The sequence below is a fragment of the Lepidochelys olivacea genome, assembly GCF_965140295.1.
Source record: "Lepidochelys olivacea isolate rLepOli2 genome assembly, chromosome: 1".
Lineage (NCBI taxonomy): Eukaryota > Metazoa > Chordata > Testudines > Cheloniidae > Lepidochelys > Lepidochelys olivacea.
In genome coordinates, this window is record NC_140411.1 from 15,624,411 (window position 1) to 15,642,734 (window position 18,324).

The 18,324-nt window shown below is 40.9% G+C and overlaps 1 protein-coding gene across 1 annotated transcript in view; it reads left to right on the forward strand.

The window, feature by feature from the left end:
* The window catches only part of UVRAG (UV radiation resistance associated), a 164,277-nt gene that overhangs the window by 26,605 nt on the left and 119,348 nt on the right, over positions 1–18,324 (forward strand). Inside the window, exons 4-5 of the mRNA XM_084646724.1 lie at positions 3,117–3,278; positions 5,087–5,161. Of these exons, the coding sequence (XP_084502850.1) occupies positions 3,117–3,278; positions 5,087–5,161 (237 nt within the window). The remainder of the gene's footprint in view (positions 1–3,116; positions 3,279–5,086; positions 5,162–18,324) is intronic.

Genomic DNA, 18,324 nt, shown 5'->3' on the forward strand with positions numbered 1-18,324 from the left:
AGTGTTAAAGCTCTAAGAAAATAGTGCACCTGAAATGTAACTGTGTGGATAAGCATGGTGCTGCCTATCTAGTCTATGCAGCTATGGAGTATCAACTTTAAGTGTGATGTGTCCAGTCCTACTAATCAGCGTCCAAGTGTGTGAGCTAGAGGCCTCAGATGCACTTCTGGTAGCTGTATCTCAGAATATGAAGGAGATTCTTCTCTTCATCCTTCCCCTCTCCCTCAAAAGATGATCCTTGACCCAAAGGTTGGTGAGGAGTAATGCTGTGAAGTATTGCTTCCTCTGTTAGGAGGGCTTCCTTGAATACTTGTCTGTTCTTCCTTGTACTAAGCATGAGGTACAAGGAGAAGGGGAGGAAATAAACTTATTCCCACTTATCAGCAGGTCACAATTCTATGCAATGTTTAGAACTGGCTTCTCTTGGACAAGTGATTGTCCCACTCTCCCTCTGTTTGGGGTATCTTGGTTATGATTTCCCAGAATGAGTCTCGTAAAGGAAAGCATGTCACACTTCAATAGCTTTGGGAAAGAAAATATCAAATTCTTGTGCTCATTCCAAGTCCTCTTCAAATGTGTGGCAATCTCTCGAAGCTGAGTTACTGAATAGCAGTAACAATTCAACAAATTACCAATATAAAACATTGCTCAAAAATATTAATTGATAGAACTAAACAAAACACTCTAGGCTAATTCACTTTCATGTGTACATCTTTTTTCACTCTGTTCCCATGTTAAAAGCTTTGCAAAATTTATTCTGTTTAAAAGCTGAAAAGGGTAAATCTGACTCTGTAAATTATTTAGCAGATGGCTACAGTACTAGCCTGACTCAGTTCTCACTTTCTGGAAGAGCTATTTGCAGTGGTGGTACATACAGTGGTAGGTATTGTTCGTATTGCATGAACCCTACAATCAAATGTTTTTAATGGGAAACTGTCATGATGTCTAGACTCAAAACGTGACCTCCTTTTTCAGACAGCTGTCAGCACAGTCCATAAACTATTGTTTTCCCCTCTTCTAGATGTCACAAAACACACAAGTTTAATTATTATTCTCCTTCCTCCCTTGCCTTTAAAGCCAACTTACATATAAAAACCAGCAGCCTAATACTTACAACTAATGCCACAGATGCCAATATGAATAGGAGGGAAGAATGTAGGTTAATAAATTCCAGTTAGGCTTTAACTGAGTTCAAAATAACTTTGAAAACCTAGTTATCTTGACGTTGATGGAAAAAAACCAATAAATTCTAAAAATCTGAGCTATAAAGCTTCTGAATGGAGTTTCCTAGTACTGCTGGCAAACTGTATTGGAAGGACTAGAGCTGTTGCAAATTTTTATATAACATTCTTGTTGTATAGGTGGTAATTAGGGAATATCTGTGTTGTGTGGAAATATGGTCCCTACTTTCAAGAACTTACAGTTTAAAAAACTTAGGTCCTAGAAACTGAGAATTAAAATTGTGTTATGTGCTAACAGTCTGTAGATGGCTTCAGTGTAGCCTAAAGCTTACAAACAAGTATCTGATCCTGCAATCCTTCCTCTTGCAAATATTCTGTACTCAATGAGTACTTCTGTTGATTTCAGTGGTACTTACCTATGGGCTACAGGACTCAGCCCTCAGAGGCTGAAAATGCTGGTGGTTAGACAAGTTTCAGATATTTTCCAAAGAGATGTAAGTCTCTCTTATAGAGTATTAGGGAAAACATAGGTGTTGAAGTAGCATAAGTCAGATTTCTTATCTGTGCACCACTTCGCTGCTAAGTCCAAAGATCTGTTACCTTCCTGGAAGTTTAAATTCAATCTGTGTGCTGAAGTTGGACTTTAGCATATGAGGGTTTGGTAGCAAACTGGGGGAGCTATCTAGCAGGGTTTGAAGACCTTCTGAAGTCAGGAGACCTTGAGCACATATTTGAAGATCTGCTGATTTGACCCACCTCCCCCAATTGTCCAAACCTGTTGAGTTTTCCCTGGGACCTTTTTTATAACTAGAATTCTGCTGTATTTAGTCTGAAATGGAAACTTAATTATGAAGTGGGGATCTATCCAAAGAGAAACAAGGTTAAATGATGCAATCCCTACTAACAGTGCTGCAAATCTTAAAGTAGCACATTTTAGTAAGTTTCCGTATAACTGCCAAGTACTCTACCAGTATTTAATTTCCTGTTATGATGGTAGCCAGCAATAGCTATATAAATAGCTCTTTCTTGCTAGGAAAAATTCAAGAGGTGAGTAAGGGGACAGGGACTTCTGTAAAACTTACAGAAGGAAATAGATACCCTTTGGAGTCTTCTCACTCTGACCTATTAATCGCTAGTATGCATGTTTAAGCTTGCAGCATGTTATGACTATTTTTCATAATTTCTTAACTATAGTGGTACTATGATTTATTCAAAATTCTTGACACTTGAAACCTTCTCTAGATTTAGAGAAATTAGTCCAGCAGGATTTTAAGTCTGTTTTTTGTCAAATGCTAAGGTCTGGACTTTTCTGGCTGGCTCTCCAAATCTCTAGAATGAAGAGAGCTCCTCAGAAGGTAGGAGCACTCAGGGCTTGGTGTCAGCAATGCAGAACTTGAGGGGTGAAGAGGAATAGGAACAAACCCCCATTAATAGTTAAACCAAATTCAGTTAATGAGAAGTAAATTGGTGTTAATATAAACTACAGCTCTTTTTTAGAAGCCAAATGTTAAAACAGTGTGGAATATGATCTTCACGCTACTCCCATTTTCTAAAAATACTAGTATCTGTATTTCTTGAAAAAGCGCCTGTTGTGGCAAAAGGCAATTAATGAAGTAATTTCCTGGCGTCTCATAATGGAAGGAAGTAGTAGTTGGTCTGAAAGCCTGCAGGCTTTTGCAGCAGCAGATGGAAATGGGAGCCAAACTAGGAATCTTGATCTGGAAAATTGTGAATAATGAAGGAACAGAGTCTCGGATGGCTTGAGCCTTCTCATGTGTAACTTTGTAGAACGTTGCAGGGTGTTACTTCAGTTCTTGCAGTCTGGAAGTTTGACATAAATACTTGGCCTCTTTAAATTTAAACACACTGTATGTTAAACTGAAATAACACCAAAGAATGTTGTTGTTCCTACATCTTTATTGTACTTATCAACAGAATCCAACATGGAGGAGTCTTGATTTTGGAATAATGCCTGATCGCCTCGATACATCTGTGTCATGTTTTTTGGTGAGGATCTGGGGTGGCAAGAAAGAGCTCTATCAGCTGTTGATCGAATGGAAAGTCAATCTAGATGGACTAAAATACTTGGGTCAGCAGGTAAAATAAAAGCATATTTCCTCAATTTGTGGATTAAGTAGCTAAGTCTTTTTCTTAGAGTTGTAAGATCAAGGCTACAAACAGACTGAAAGTAGGAAAATGATAAAATAAACATCTTAATTATGGAATTAAACTAATTAAAAAGGGACTGCTAATATGGGTAGCTCTACCCATTGCAAAGATCTTTAAATAATCTGGATGGGCATGATGATATATTAAAGTTATGTTCTGAAATTTCTTGGATTAAAGTTGCTTTAGCTACTTGAGCTTTTTAATCACAATTGTAGCCCCAAGTGAGAAACAGTGTATCACGTCATTACTCTGTATGTGATCACAGTTTATTTTCTTTAGCTTTTCTAATTGGACTGTGCTAATGCTACTAGAATGCCAACAGTGCCCTTGGCATAAAACAGTCTTCAATCCAATTACAGATTAAGAAACCAAGAGGATAGTGTTAACCTTGGAACCTTTCCCCCATTCTTCTCTAGTCCTGGGAAATCACTTGTCTGACATGGGTTTAGTACAGCAGTTCTCAAACTATGGGTCGGGATCCCAAAGGTGGGTCAGGACCCCATTTTAATGGGGTTGCCAGGGCTGGCATTACACTTGCTGGGGGCTGGCCCCAAACCCAAGCCCCACCGCCCGGATCTGAAGAGCCCCAGGTGCTGGGGCTCAGGTTACAGGCCCCCCCGCCTGGGACTTAAGCTCTTGGGCTCGGGCTTTGGCCCCCTGACGCAGGGCGGTGGGGCTCGGGCTTTGGCCCCCCTCCTGGGGTCATTTAGTAATTTTTCTTGTCAGAAGGGGGTCACGCTGCAATGAAGTTTGAGAACCCCTGGTTAGTATTTATGGGTCTTATGGAACAAGTGGAATCTTTGGTTATGATTTTACATAAATGCGAGTCATTAACATTAGTTTTAACATATTTTCTTTAAACTTCTAACTGAAGTAAAAGGGAGATACGTAGAGAGCCGTAACTCATGAAACAAATGCAAGGTGTCTGTCGTAATTACAGTAGGTTGACACGCTTTGTTTTAAATAAAGTTTCTTAGACAAGTGTCCTGCCCTGGTCTCTCTTGCTGTTTGAGTTCACTGTTCTAAAATGAATCCACAGCTTTAAAAGATGGAAATGCTTTGAAATGTCAATTATTTATAAAATAGGCTTGTAATGAAAAAGCATTTGTTGGATCCAATACTTGCTGTGCAGAACATGAATTGCAGTGTTCTGTTTCATTTTATTGCACCAAGGAAATAGGCCCCTAGAGACTATTCTCTAACACTATCTTTTTCATTTAGAAGTAACCTTGTCCCCTCAGCTAACGCACTTAATGTAGGACCAGTTTTGTGTTCAGACATAAACAAAAAAAAATCTAACTGTGCATTATCTGCTGAAAATTGGCTCCTTTATAACTGAGCTGTCTGAATGAGCTATTTCCTTGTTTGTTTTTTATTATTTTTGATCTTCCTACTATTGCTCTACTTCTGGCTCTAGGAAAGAGGAAGACTTGTTTATCTGATACTGTAAGTAGTTGTAGGTGCTATGTAGTGGTTAAGGCAAATATTAAATTTTTATTTTGCATCTTGGAAGATGGACATATATCACTGAGCATATCGGCCATTTCCTGTTTAAAGGTGTGAGAGTCAAGTGTTTTCTCTACAGTAATAGTTCAGTTCCTCATTGACAAGGTTCACATGCTTTAGCACTAGAGGGAAGATCTGAAAAGGTGAGTCATAAAATTAGCAATTAATATTAAGCTTGATTTCACATAAACTAAGTTGACCCTAATGTCATTGGTGTGTGTTTTTTACAGATACATGCTCGAAACCCAAATGAAATAATTTTTGGGTTGAATGATGGCTATTATGGAGCTTCATTTGAACAGAAGGTACGAATACCTAATATTTATGCAAATTATGTAGTAATGATAGTCACAGGCTGTAATTTAAATTCTGTTGGCATAGACCAGCATTTTCAAGGTTGGATGCCTACTGTAAGCACCTAAATAACTGGATGTTGTGGGTGCTCAGCATCTCTTAAAAAATTGGGCCACTTAAATGGCCTCACTTTCAAGGGTGCTGAACCTGTCCCACTTTTGTCTAGGTGTCTAACTTTAGGCACCCAAGCTTCCAAATTTTAGGCAGTTCTTACTGTCCTCTTCATTTAACCTCTGTCTCTGAGGCTCCATGTTGCAGTTTCCATCTTTGCTTTCCCAGTAAGTTTAATGGAACTAGTTGTAGCCAGTCACTGGCTAGTCAATGACTAGAAGGGTCACTGTTCAATGAAACAAGTTACCTCTTTCTCTCTACAAAAGCAGAGTGCCGCAGATAGCGCACTCCTAATTCTTGCCATCTTGGATAACCGGAGGAGTAGTAACCTCGTGAACCTTGTAACTGATACTTGCAATCCCCCATGACCCAAGCCCAACCCCAGATGTACAGTACCTTCCCTCTTAACTTGTGTAAATTTTATTAAAGTTAATGTTTAAAATCAAATTTTTAAAACTGAACTTTGGTTATCTTAATGGCTGTGCAGAGCACAAATGCTAGATTTAATGAGATTTCATGCAGTTACACAATGTTAAATGCTTACTTTTAAAATTGGTAGGCCCAGCATTTGATCTACATATTTAAAAAATTTTTTTTCCAGAGTCTCTGTAATGTGTTATTTAGCTGCCCAAAAATGCTTGTTTTCATCTTTGAATACTATGGTTTTTAATCAGTCAGCACTCGTGACCACTGACTGACCAATCAGTCAGCACCAACGGCGCACACATGTGAGAAACAAACTTTGTAAAAAGCTTGAAAATGAAATCTGCTTCAAGTGGCCAGTAATCATGAAGGATTACTTTAGATTTAAAATACCTTGAGTGGTTGTATATTTCAAAACACTTAATGACCAGACACACTAATGCTAAAATTAAATCCCCCATCTTCCAGTCATTTACATTAAGCGCTGTAGCTCTTTCACCCCCTTCTTTGAATGATTTCCTCTCTTTCATGTCTCCTAATTTTAATCCTCTAATTTTTTTTCTAGCTAATACAAGGCAAGCAGAATAGATAGCATTTTGACTCTGACCACACTATAGTTGAAGCTGTGTTAGCAAAAGACATGTATGAATGTGACTATTGCATTTTCTAAGCACTGACGGGGTACAAGAGCCATACCTTGCAAATGAAACACAGCTTGCCCCAAAGAGCTTGCAACCAAAACACATCATTGTATGCAGGTGGCTCTGGGAAGCCAACAGAAGTAAATGGCTTTTCGAAATACGGCTATTGACTTGCTGCTTGTGATTATTTCAGAGATGAGACTTCGTGAGGAATATGAATAAAGGCTAGTGTCTTTAAGGTCTAGAATCTGGCTGACTATTCCATGCTTTGGCGAAGCCTCAAAAATGGCATAGAGATGACTCTGAGAAGCAAACAAGTGGGGCATACAGGCTGTTAGAGGGGCCTAATGTGCATTTGCAAACATGGTGGTGGTTTCACTGAGCAATGTGGACATGTTTTTTTTTTTTTCCCCCCCTGATGACTGTTACAGTGCACTACAAGCATAATGCCAGTATCCCTCAGTTATGCTGGATATCTGTAAGTTTCCAGATGGAATTCAGGACTCTGGTTTTAGTTTGTTTTTTGTTTGTTTGTCTCTTTTAAAAGAGCCCTAAAGGGTTTGGTAATAGGCTAGTTGTGAGGCTGCCTCTCATGCTATCCTTCCTTTTAGCTGCCACCAGTCACTGACTGAAGTCAACTTGACTGAACTCAGTGGTCTACCAGAACCTGAATTTAACTCTTCTGGACATGATGCAAGACTCATCTTTTGCTCCTGGCAAGGAGAGTGTCTGAAGTGTTGGAATTTTATTTGGGTTTGGCACTTCAGTCTTACAGTATCATGGAAGGATGAGCAATATACCATGTAACATTTTATAAGGGTGCATAAAGCATAGATGCACCTCTGTTGATATCTTTATAAATTGAAACTGAATTAGAAAATTTAGGCTTAAACAATCTAAAAGAAGAGAATACAAGTTTTAATAAGGCTGAGTCCCGGCTGGGACCTACTGGCAAAATTTTTTCAAGGCCTAACGAGGAGGACACAGATTGGGGGATTTGTAATGTTTGTGTTAGAGGAGATCCTTAGTCTCTATCTGTAACTGGGACCTCTAGCAACAGTAAAATGCAATATGGCTCAGTAATAATCAAATCCTGTTGAGGAGCTTGCATATTGTAATTTGAGGTGCTTGGACATAAATGTTGTAGTTCGTTGACAGAATCAGTTTCTCTAATTCTCAATTTGATTTCTTCCTTACTGAACGAGATTCTTGGAGTCCTAGAACAAAATACAACACATCTCAATATAACTCTAGTTTCCTATTTTAAATTAATCTTGTTCTGAGATGCTGGCCATAAACTAATATATGCACTACTGACACAGCACTGAATGCTAACTAAAAAAAAAAAAAATTCTGAGGATCTTTGCCATCCCCTCACCATTGTCTGCTATCATGACAGTAATGAGAAGTTGGTGGTTGTTATATGACAACCATCAAAATGGAACCAGGCTGCTGGCACAGAAAATAAGGTGGTAGAGGATTTTTTTAAACTAAAGCCTGGGAAAAAGGCAACAGCTGTAGAGGAGCACATGATTTGGGCAGACGCATCCATTAGGGATGAATTTATTAAAGGGGCAACTCTATGTCCTAGTATAGAAGATAGGAAAGAAGTTGGTGAAGTACAGGTAGGAGCTAGTGATGAACGATCAAATGTAAGAGTCCAATGCAAGCATAACACATGAAAGCCAGCAACTAAATATTGACAAAATGTACAAGTGCTTATATACAAATGCTAGAAGTCTAAATGCTAAGATGGGTAAATGCCAGGCATTAAATGAGGAAATTGATATAATCATCTTAGAAATTTGGTGGAATGAGGTTAATCAATGGGACATGGTAATAGCAGGGTACAAAAGACATAGGAATGACAGTTTAGGTCTCACTGGTGGGGGAGTGGTACTAGGCTATAAAAGCATAGTCAAGGTGAAAATCTTAAATGAATCAAACTGTACTATAGAGTCTCTGTGGATAGAAATTACATGCTTGAATAATAGTATTAGCAATACACATATACTGACAACCACCTGACCAGCATGGTAACAGTGACTATGAAATGCTGAGAGAGGCTTCAAAACCAGAAAATGCAATAATGGGTGATTTCAACTATCCTCATATTGACTGGGTAAATGTCCCCTTAGGGCTAGATGCAGAGATACAATGTCTAGATACCATAAATAACTTCTTTTTGGAGCAGTCATCCTAGAACCCACAATTGCCTGGAGAGGCAATTCTTGATTTAGTCCTCAATGGAGCACAAGATCTTGTCTAAGAAGTAACTATATGGTCACTTTTCAGAGTAACAGCCGTGTTAGTCTGTATTCGCAAAAAGTAAAGGAGTACTTGTGGCACCTTAGAGACTAATCAATTTATTTGAGCATGAGCTTTCGTGAGCTACAGCTCACTTCATCGGATGCATACCGTGGAAACTGCAGCAGACTTTATATACACACAGAGAATATGAAACAATACCTCCTCCCACCCCACTGTCCTGCTGGTAATGCAGGTTTCAATAATAATACTCTTCTCCCCCCCCCCCTTAAACTCTTAAAACTCTTAACTCTTAAAAAGGGAAGCTACCCAGGAATGAGGATGCTAGTTAGATGGAAGTTAAAAAGAGCAGTCACAAGGGTAAAATGCCTGCAACCAGCATGGAGAGTACTAAACACCATAATAAAGGCTCAGACCAAATGTATCAGAAAAGACTGTAGGAATACCAAAAGAATGCCACCATGGCTAAAAAGCAGAGTAATGGAGGTCATTAGAGGCAAAAAGCCATCTTTTTTTTTAAAATTTGAAAGTCTTATCCTAATGAGGAAAATAGGAAGAAGCACAAACTCTGGCAAGTGAAATGTAAAAGTATAAGACAGGCCAAGGAAGAAATGGAGAAGCAACTTGCTAAAAGATGCAAACACTAAGTGGCAGGATATCTGCGGAACAGGCAGTAGGACCCCTAAACAATGAAGGTGTTAAAGGAGCACTCAAGGAAGAAGACAAGACCGTTGCAGAGACGGTAAATTATGGAGTTAGGTTGACATAAGTCATCTTATGTCGACCTCATTGTGTCTGTCTGTCAGTGTCTATACTACAGGCTTGCTTCCGCTGATGTACATGCCCTACTACACGGACAGAACTCCACCTCCATGAGAGGCGTAGGACTTACGTTGGTGTAGTTAGGGTGACGCAATGTCCGTGTAGATGCTGCACTACTTACTTCAGCTGTTGGCTGTCATTCTTGTCAATTTCACAGTTAGATCAGATAAACTGCTGGAGCCATGAAAATGACAAGGGCGGCCGCGGAGGCTCCCTGCTCTGAGCCAGGCGCTCCTGTTGAGGACGTGCACTGCTGACAGAAGGAGGGTAGTGTGGACATGAAAAAGTCTGTAATTACTGCAGTGGTTGTAATTTGACCTAACATAGGTTGACTTAAGTTTGTAGTGCAAACATACCCGAATTCTTTGCATTTGGTTTTCACTGCCGGGGATGTGGGGAGGTAAGCACATCAGAGCTGTTCTTTTGAACAACAGATCCGAATTGCTGTCCCAAACTGATGCCTCAATAGAAGAGGTTTGGAACAAAAAGGTGATAGTTGATACAGTGTACTTGGATTTTCCGAAAGCCTTTGATAAGGTCCCTCACCAAAGGCTCTTAAGAAAACTAAGTAGCCGTAGGATAATAGGGAACATCCTCTCATGGTCCAGTACAGTAGAACCCCGTTTATCTGATCTAATTGGGCTGGGGTCAGATGGCTAATCAAAAATTTGGATAATCTGGACAATGGGAAAGTGCGAGGCTATAGCACCATCTAGTGGCCAAAGGACAGATCGCCTGCTTCTGGACCTGCTGGTTGTTTGGTTACTAGGGATAATAGAGGGTCGGATAAACTGGGTTCTACTGTAACTAACTGAAAGATAGGTAACAAAGGGTAAAAATAAATGGTCAGTTTTCACAGAGAAGAACAGCGTTCTCTCTCAAGGACCTGTCCTGTTTAACATATTCATTAATGATCTTGAACAGGGTGAACTGCAAAGTTTGCTGATGATACAGAATTATTCGAGATAAGTCCAAAGCAGACTCCAAGGAGTTACAGCGATCTCCCAAAGCTAGGTGACTGGGCAACAAAATGGCAGATAAAATTCAGCATTGATAAATGCAAAGAAATGCATCTTGGGGGGGAAAAAGATAATACCAAATATATGTATACAATGATAGGTTCTAAATTAGCTGTTACCGTCCAAGAAAGAACTTGGAGTCACTGTGGATAGATTGGTGAAAACTTCCATTCACCGTGCAGCAGTAGACACAAGTATGTTAAGAACCATTAGGAAAGGGATAGAAAATAAGACTGAAAATATCATAATGCCAGTATATAAAACCATGGTGAGCCCACATTAAATCCTGTGTCCAGTTCTGGTCACCAAATCTCAAAATGAATATAGTGGAACTGAGAGGTTCAGAGAAGAACAACAAAGATGATCAAGGGTATAGAACATCTTTCATACCAGGAGAGACTAAAAAGAATAGAGCTGGTCAGCTTAGACAAGAGATGACTAAGGGGGGGGGAATGTTTGATAGGTCTAAAAAATCATGAACGGGGTGGAAAAAGAGAATGGAGAAGTTCTGTTTACCCTTTCCTACAGTACAAAAACCTGGGATCACCTGAGGAAATTAATAAGCAGCAGGCTGACTACAAACAAGAAGTGCTTTCTCACATAGGCACGTCTAACTTGTGGAACTTGTTTCTATGGAATGTTGTGATGGGTTCCCCCCAGGGTGCCACCTGGAACTGGAGTACCACTGAGCCCTCTGACCCACCAGCCTGGTCTCCCTTACACTGTACTGCTGTGACCAAACTACAAAGCCCTCCAGCCTGCACTTTTACCAGCATACATACAGGTAAGGGCACACCCAGCTGCAGTTACAAGCAGGGTCTCTGACCAGCCCGTGCATGGGAAGGCTACTCCCAGCTCCTCAGTCATGCACCCCCTTCTGGAGTATAAACCCAAAATTATACTGTCTTGCGCTGCACAGGGAACTGTACAGTCTCAGCTCATAAAATTCACGCCCTCCCTCAATGTGGAGAGGAATATGCAACAGCCTTTTGCCCCTGAGTTATGATTCCCACACACTTCACTCCAACTCACTGGTTTAGATAAAGCAAAAACAAGATTATTAACTACAAACAATACATTTTAAGTGATTATAAGCGATAGCAAATGGATCAAAGCAAATTACGTAGCAAATAAACAAAAACCGCAAACTAAACTTAATATACTAACTAGATTGGATATGAATAGCAGATTCTCACCCTAACAAGCAGGTGCAGATACAAGCAGGCTGCAGATTCTTAAGGGGCAAGCTGCACTTGCTTTGCGGCTTGGAATCCCCAGGTGTTTCGTTTCACAGGCTAAAATTCCTTTAGCCTGGATCCAGCAGTTTCCTCCAGTTCAGTCTTTGTTTCTCAGGTGTTTCCAGGAGTTGTCTTGTGTGGGGAGTGAAGAACCCCAGATTGTCACTCCTTGCCCTGTATAGCTTTTGCATATGATGGGAACCCTTTGTTCCCAAAGCTTGGTTCCCATGCCGGTCAGTGGAAAAACACTGACATCCCAAGATGGATTCTAGAGACATGTGGTCTCATCACATGTCCTTGTAGAGTCATAGCAGCCATTACTCTATAGTGTTCTCAGAAAGGCTCCCTAGGTGGGAGATAAGCTTTTCCTAAGGCCTACTGCTTTTTCCTAATGGCCCATTGCCTTCCTTACGCACTATCTAGACTGAAAGCATCTTGTCTAGTGGGTGTTACCCAGGTGTAACTACATTTGACATGGAGATACATAGTCAATATTCCTAACTTCCTAAGCAAAAATACCTGCATACAAATAGAATAATCATATTCAGAAAATCATAACTTTTCCAATGACACCTCACATGACTTATCTTGCATAACATATATTATAATTGTCATAATCATATCCTAATATCACTGCAAAGAATATGGGTGCAGTGTCACAGTTGTGATGCCCCAAAGTATAGCTGGGATCAAAAAAGAACTGGATAAGTATATGGAGGTTCATCATTGGTAATTAGCTGAGATGGTCAGGGGAACAACCCTATGCTTGGGGCAACCCTAAACCTCTGACTACCAGAAGCCAGGAGTGGAAGACTGGCAGATCACTCCGTCATTGTCCTGTTTTGTTAGTTTGCCCTGAAGCTCTTGTACAGACCACTGCCAGAGTCAGGATACTGGGCAAGCTGGACAATGCTCTGACCCAGCATGGCAGTTCTTATATTCTGATTTAATAGCCAGAAATAGTTTTGTATATTTGTTGCTACTCCAAATAAACATCTTAACCCACTTCAGATTCAAAAACTAAAGTACACATCCTGGTCTCAAGTGGAGTTTCCTGCTATATCGAGTAGATTCGTAGAAAGAAATTAATTCTGGTAAATTTACTGGGTTACAGATACTGTGGTGATACCACAGCATATCCAAACTAAGTATTGGTTTTCCTGTGGTGACTTGTTGTTTCGTTTCCATTGTCAGGAAGGCTGCATTGATGTGGCTGGGACTTGACACATTACTGATCTCTAGCCAGCCAGAGGCGTTCATACCATCATGCCCCTCCCCCCCCCCCTTTTTTTAATGGAATAGCTCTTTGAAAGCATAACATGGAAAAAAGCTTACATAGCTATACAAAGCTAACACTGACTAAACAGCGAACACGATATAGCAGTTCCTGAGTATATGGTGCCCAGGTGGTTATAAATTAAAGTCCACTAACTTGGAAAAAAGTTCCAAATGAGCATGCACTCATTTGGAACCATACTTCCTGCATGACTGGGTAAAGCATTGCAGTTGCTGATTTGGAGCTTCCAAGCCCTTGCATCTTTAAGACAGAAGAATAGTCTTGCAAAATTCCATCTGTGTTCTGCATACTTAATTCCTAGCTGCCACCTCTCCTGTAAAGGAGTGACATTAAAGGACGTGCACTACACGGACTAATCTTGGTAGTTTATCTGGGACGATTGGCTGGTCCCAAGCAGTCATCCTCGTGCCAATGATTGTGCATCCATTTCTTAATAATGTCCAAAGGCTCTGTTTTCATTAACATCCAGTAGGCTAATAACTGACCTTATCAACTTGGTTTGACAGTTGACATTTCTTTCATGGGAGTCTTACTAATCTGTACCTTTTGACTTGACTTCTCAGGGAAGTATTTGGTTCATTTCCCTTTTTGGAGACAAAGAAGCTTTGTTAAGCTTTGTTTGTTTTTTCCCTTAATCTCCAGTTTCTTCTGTTTTGTGACAATGGGCACTAGGTTGATGGAAGAAAAAGGTTTTGGGGAAAACTTAAAAAGCTCCTCTCTGGTCCCCCTTAATTCCGTGCCTGAGGGATATTCTTTTAGCTGTTGATCCTAGCAGCCCAGTCACTACTGGAGGTGTGAATTCAAAACCATGTGCCTCCAACACTGCTGTTCTGCCTGAGACCACCATGCAGCTTTCTCACTCATCCTCAGGACATAAGAACCCCTAGAATTCTGTGGTCCCCCTCTTCTTGTGGTGTTTGGAGTACAGATTTTATTTCTCTGCCTCTGCAGCAACCCTCTCAGCCACTCAGCAAAGGAGCCTTATGTGCTCTGAGTGGGTTTTTGCTCCCTCCTTGCTAAAAGCACCAAGGTCTTGTGGGCCAGACTGCCACTTTTCAGCGCTTCAACTTTCTCTCTCAGGGGTGTGAAAAAACACCCCCCAGCGTTGCAAGTTTCAGTGGTGTAAAGTGGTGGTGTAGACAGTGCACGAGCACTGGGAGCTACTCCCCTCGTAGGGGGGTGGTTTTTGTTTTTTGTTTTTACAGCGACTGTACAGCCGCGACTATGCTGCCACGTTAAAGCGTTGCCATGGCAACACTTTAATGTTAGCGAAGACATACCCTTAGCCTCCACAGTCAAGTGCTTATTAGATTTTCCCTTCTCACTTCTCCAGGCTGGCTGGGATCCCTGTAGATTCTGCGCCTCCTGCAGTAGCTTCTCCTCTGCTCTCCCTTGGGCTTACCCAGTGTCGTCGTAGGAGACAAAGATCTGAGCCTCATGGCCAGGAAGTTGATTGGAGTAGGTTCTTAGAAGGGTTTCCCTCTTGATGCTGTTAAAACTTCTGGTTATAGTATCTGCAAAACTTTGAACAGTGTTTTACTGTGCATTTACTTGACCCTCTCTTCCTATGTGCATGTAGATATTTAACACTTTCTAGTTGTTGTTCATTTGTAGCCAGTTTGTCTTGTCCTGGTTCAGAAATTACAGATGCAGGCCATATCAGCCCTCTAGGGACCAGTTAGTGGGAAGATGAAGGGAGCGGGAGTCTTGGGTTCCACTTGCCTGCTTTTCCAGATCCTTTCCCTTTAAATTGTTTACAGTTGCGTCTTGTCGACAAGACAGTCTCGTGTCCTGCAGGAACACCTTTTGAGAAGCCTTTCTGCATCTACCAGTTGTAAGAACAGCCTTTTTAGTGGCCATTTTATTGACTTGCTGGTGTCTCTGAAGGGAAGAAGACAGACAGGTTTTGTATTCCACTTGGTAACTGGAAACCCTTTTACTGTGGCCCAAAGGTCACCCTGTCTTCTCAGACATGTTCTGTGCAGTGATAGGCTTTCAGTCCCATGACACAAGCAGGCAGACAGGACACCACATTCCCTATTGAAGGGTCAGACCACTCTTTCCCCCCTGCAAGGAGAGGGACTGAAGCCACAACTTCACAGATGTGTAAGGTGATCGCTTGTTTCTTTCCCTGCTTGTTCATCGACCATTATCAGGTGGACCTTGACTGCTCTGGGAAGGTAAATCTATCAAAATGTGTTCCAGACTGCCACTCCAAAAAATCAGTTGTCCCTGATCTAACAGCATGACTTTCTGTGCCGAGTGCCAGTATCAAATATTGCAGTAGGATGGAAGAGGGGAGACCCTCAACAATGGGAAAACTACTCTCTGATAACTGAGGTTGGAGTTCCTCCTTATTTCCAGTGTGCATCCCTCCTTTTCTCTCCATAGTTTGCTTCATAGTTTTCTCTGCATAGTTTGCACAGTAGTATGAGTGTACAAAATATATCGGAAGGACAGAACAGGTCGTGCTGGTGGGGGAGTGGCACTATATGTGAAAAAGCATAGACTCAAATGAAGTAATTTTAAATGAATCGAACCGTACCATAGAATCTCTATGGATAGTAATTTCATATGATTCCATGCTCTAATAATAAGATAGTAGTAGCGATATATTACCAACCACCTGACCAGGATGGTGATAGTGACTGTGAAATGCTCAGGGAGATTAGAGAGGCTGTTAAAATAAAAAACTTAATAATAATAATGAGGGATTTCAGCTATCCCCATATTGACTGGGTACATGTCACCTCAGAATGGGATGCAGAGATAAAGTTTCTTGACACCTTAAATGACTGCTTTTTGGAGTAGCTAGTCCTGGAACCCACAAGAGGAGAGGCAATTCTTGATTTAGTCCTAAGTGGAGCACAGGATGTGGTCCAAGAGGTGAGTATAGCTGGACCGCTTGGTAATAGTGACCATAATATAATTAAATTTAACATCTCTGTGGCGGGGAAAACACCACAGCAGCCCAGCACTGTAGCATTTACTTTCAGAAAGGGGGACTATGCAAAAATGAGGACATTAAACAGAAATTAAAGTACAGTGCAAAACGTGAAATCTGTTTTTTGCATACAGCTGTTTGCCAGAAGCTGGGAATGGGCGACAGAGGATGGATCACTTGATTACCTGTTCTGTTCATTCCCTCTGGGATACCTGGCATTGGCCACTGTTGGAAGACCGGATACTGGGCTGATGGACCTTTGGTCTGAGCTGATATGGACGTTCTTAGTTCTTTATGCAAACAGCTTGAGAGGTGGGAAGGTGAAGTTAGCCTTCATATACCCTCTCATTCTTTCTTTGGCAGTTACTTTCTGGCAGGTGGCACCATAATGAGGCTACCGTCCTGTAGCAGGATGGGAGAAGAGAAGGGACTGACATACTGATTATCTTTCCCTTTCTGAAATTACTACTTCACCCCCTTCCACTGTCTTGGGGGAGAGACAGGACTGTTTGCCCTAATCTGCTTCATTCTTCTAAAGAACAACTTTGTTTTTCCATGCCCTACTTTTAGACCCTGCATGTGTGAGACCAAACCAGGCCCATTGCTCAGCATGAGATGCTGATGATCCAGCTGCAATGCCTTGCAAATTTCCTTAATCTTGCAGTAAGATTCAGGTGGTGGTGTCTTGCTTTAGTATCTTTCCAGAAGATGGGTCCTACAAATCAAACTCCTAACATCCGAAAGAAATGGTTTCTCCCTTTGAGAAGTGGCCAGATAATGCATGGTATTGGTTTTCTAGTATTAGAATGGCATATTTGCTATATTGTCATGATCAAGAGTAAGCAGTTCTATAATGTATGCAAGAAAAACATAGTTTAAATGGGAAAGGGGGAAAACTTGCTACTGAATTGCCCATGGGAGATCTAACTGTATAGCAAAAGACCTCCAAATGCTTTAGTATTAGCTAAGCCCCACAACAGCCCTTTCGGGCAGGTAAAGGATGTTTAGGTAGGATTACTTCACTCACATTAAAGTGCAGTTATGTCTGTGGTGGAAAGCAATAGCTGTTTGTTTAAATTTATGGTGTGTGATTAAAGTGAAGAAAATCACTATATCCTGCTGAAACTCTTCCAGGGACCTGGTGAAATTTTAACACTGGTAAATACATAAAGGTAAATGCCTCTCTTTTTTCATAGAATTGTAGGACTGGAGAGGACCTTGAGAAGTCTTCTATTTCAGTCCCCTGCATTCATGGCAGAACGAAGTGTTATCTAGACCATCCCTGACATGTGTTTGGAGGTTTTTAAGAGCAGGTTAGATAATGACAGAGATTCCACAACTTCTATAGGTAATTTATTCCAGTGCTTAACTACCCCAACAGTTAGGAAGTTTTTTCCTAATGTTCAGCCTAAAACCTCCCTTGCTGCAATTTAATCACATTGCTTCTTTTTTTATCCTCAGAGGTTAAGAACAGTTTTTCTCTGTCCTACTTCAAGCACCTTTTAGTACTTGAAAACTATTATGTCCCCTCTCAGTCTTCTCTTCTCCAGCCTAAAGAGCCATCAATCTTTAGTGACCACACATGTCTAGGCCTCTTGTCTTACGTCTTGTCTGACTTTTTATCTCTAGCAGCACAGTGCTGGGACATTGTATTAGTGCTGACTGGGAAGGAAGAGTTCCAGAGTTCTTACACTTCCTAGGGGTGTGTCTGTCAAAGTATGGCACCTGCCTGACACAGACTAGTTTGAGATATGACAAAATTGCAGCACAAGATAATGCGACAGCTCCTTCCTGCCATCCCTGGTGCAGACCTTGGCCATAGTCTTTTGTGTTCTGGTCAAAACTTGTAGGAAGCTCCTCCAGGGATACCTTGCTCATCCCAAGGAATATATGAATCTCTGAAGGGTGTTTATGGAGTGGATAAACAATAACTTTCTAATTACCACTTACTGAGAGCCTATTAGTGTTGCATGTCTGAGGGCAGATTCTTGAATGCATTGTGCCTTGCAGAAAGTCTGTGTTCAAAACTGGTTGAAGCTGGGGAGTTTCAGGAGAGTTAATTTTTGAATCCTTGAGTCTGAGTAGACAATATTAGGCAGCTCATGCTAAATGGGGTTAAACATGTGCTAAAGAAAATAAAATGGAATACTAAACTCTGCTAATAACTTAATGCATAAATGCTCTGCTGTTAGATTTACAGCAGGGACATAACTTGTCTCATGCTGCCGTCACCACCTTCCTAAGAACTAAATTGCTTTTTTTTGGTGCTTTTGAGTTTTTAAATTGTGATATACAGTGTTCTTTAAATGCACAGGCAAAGTTGTGTGGTCCCAGGCACACATTAGTCTTAT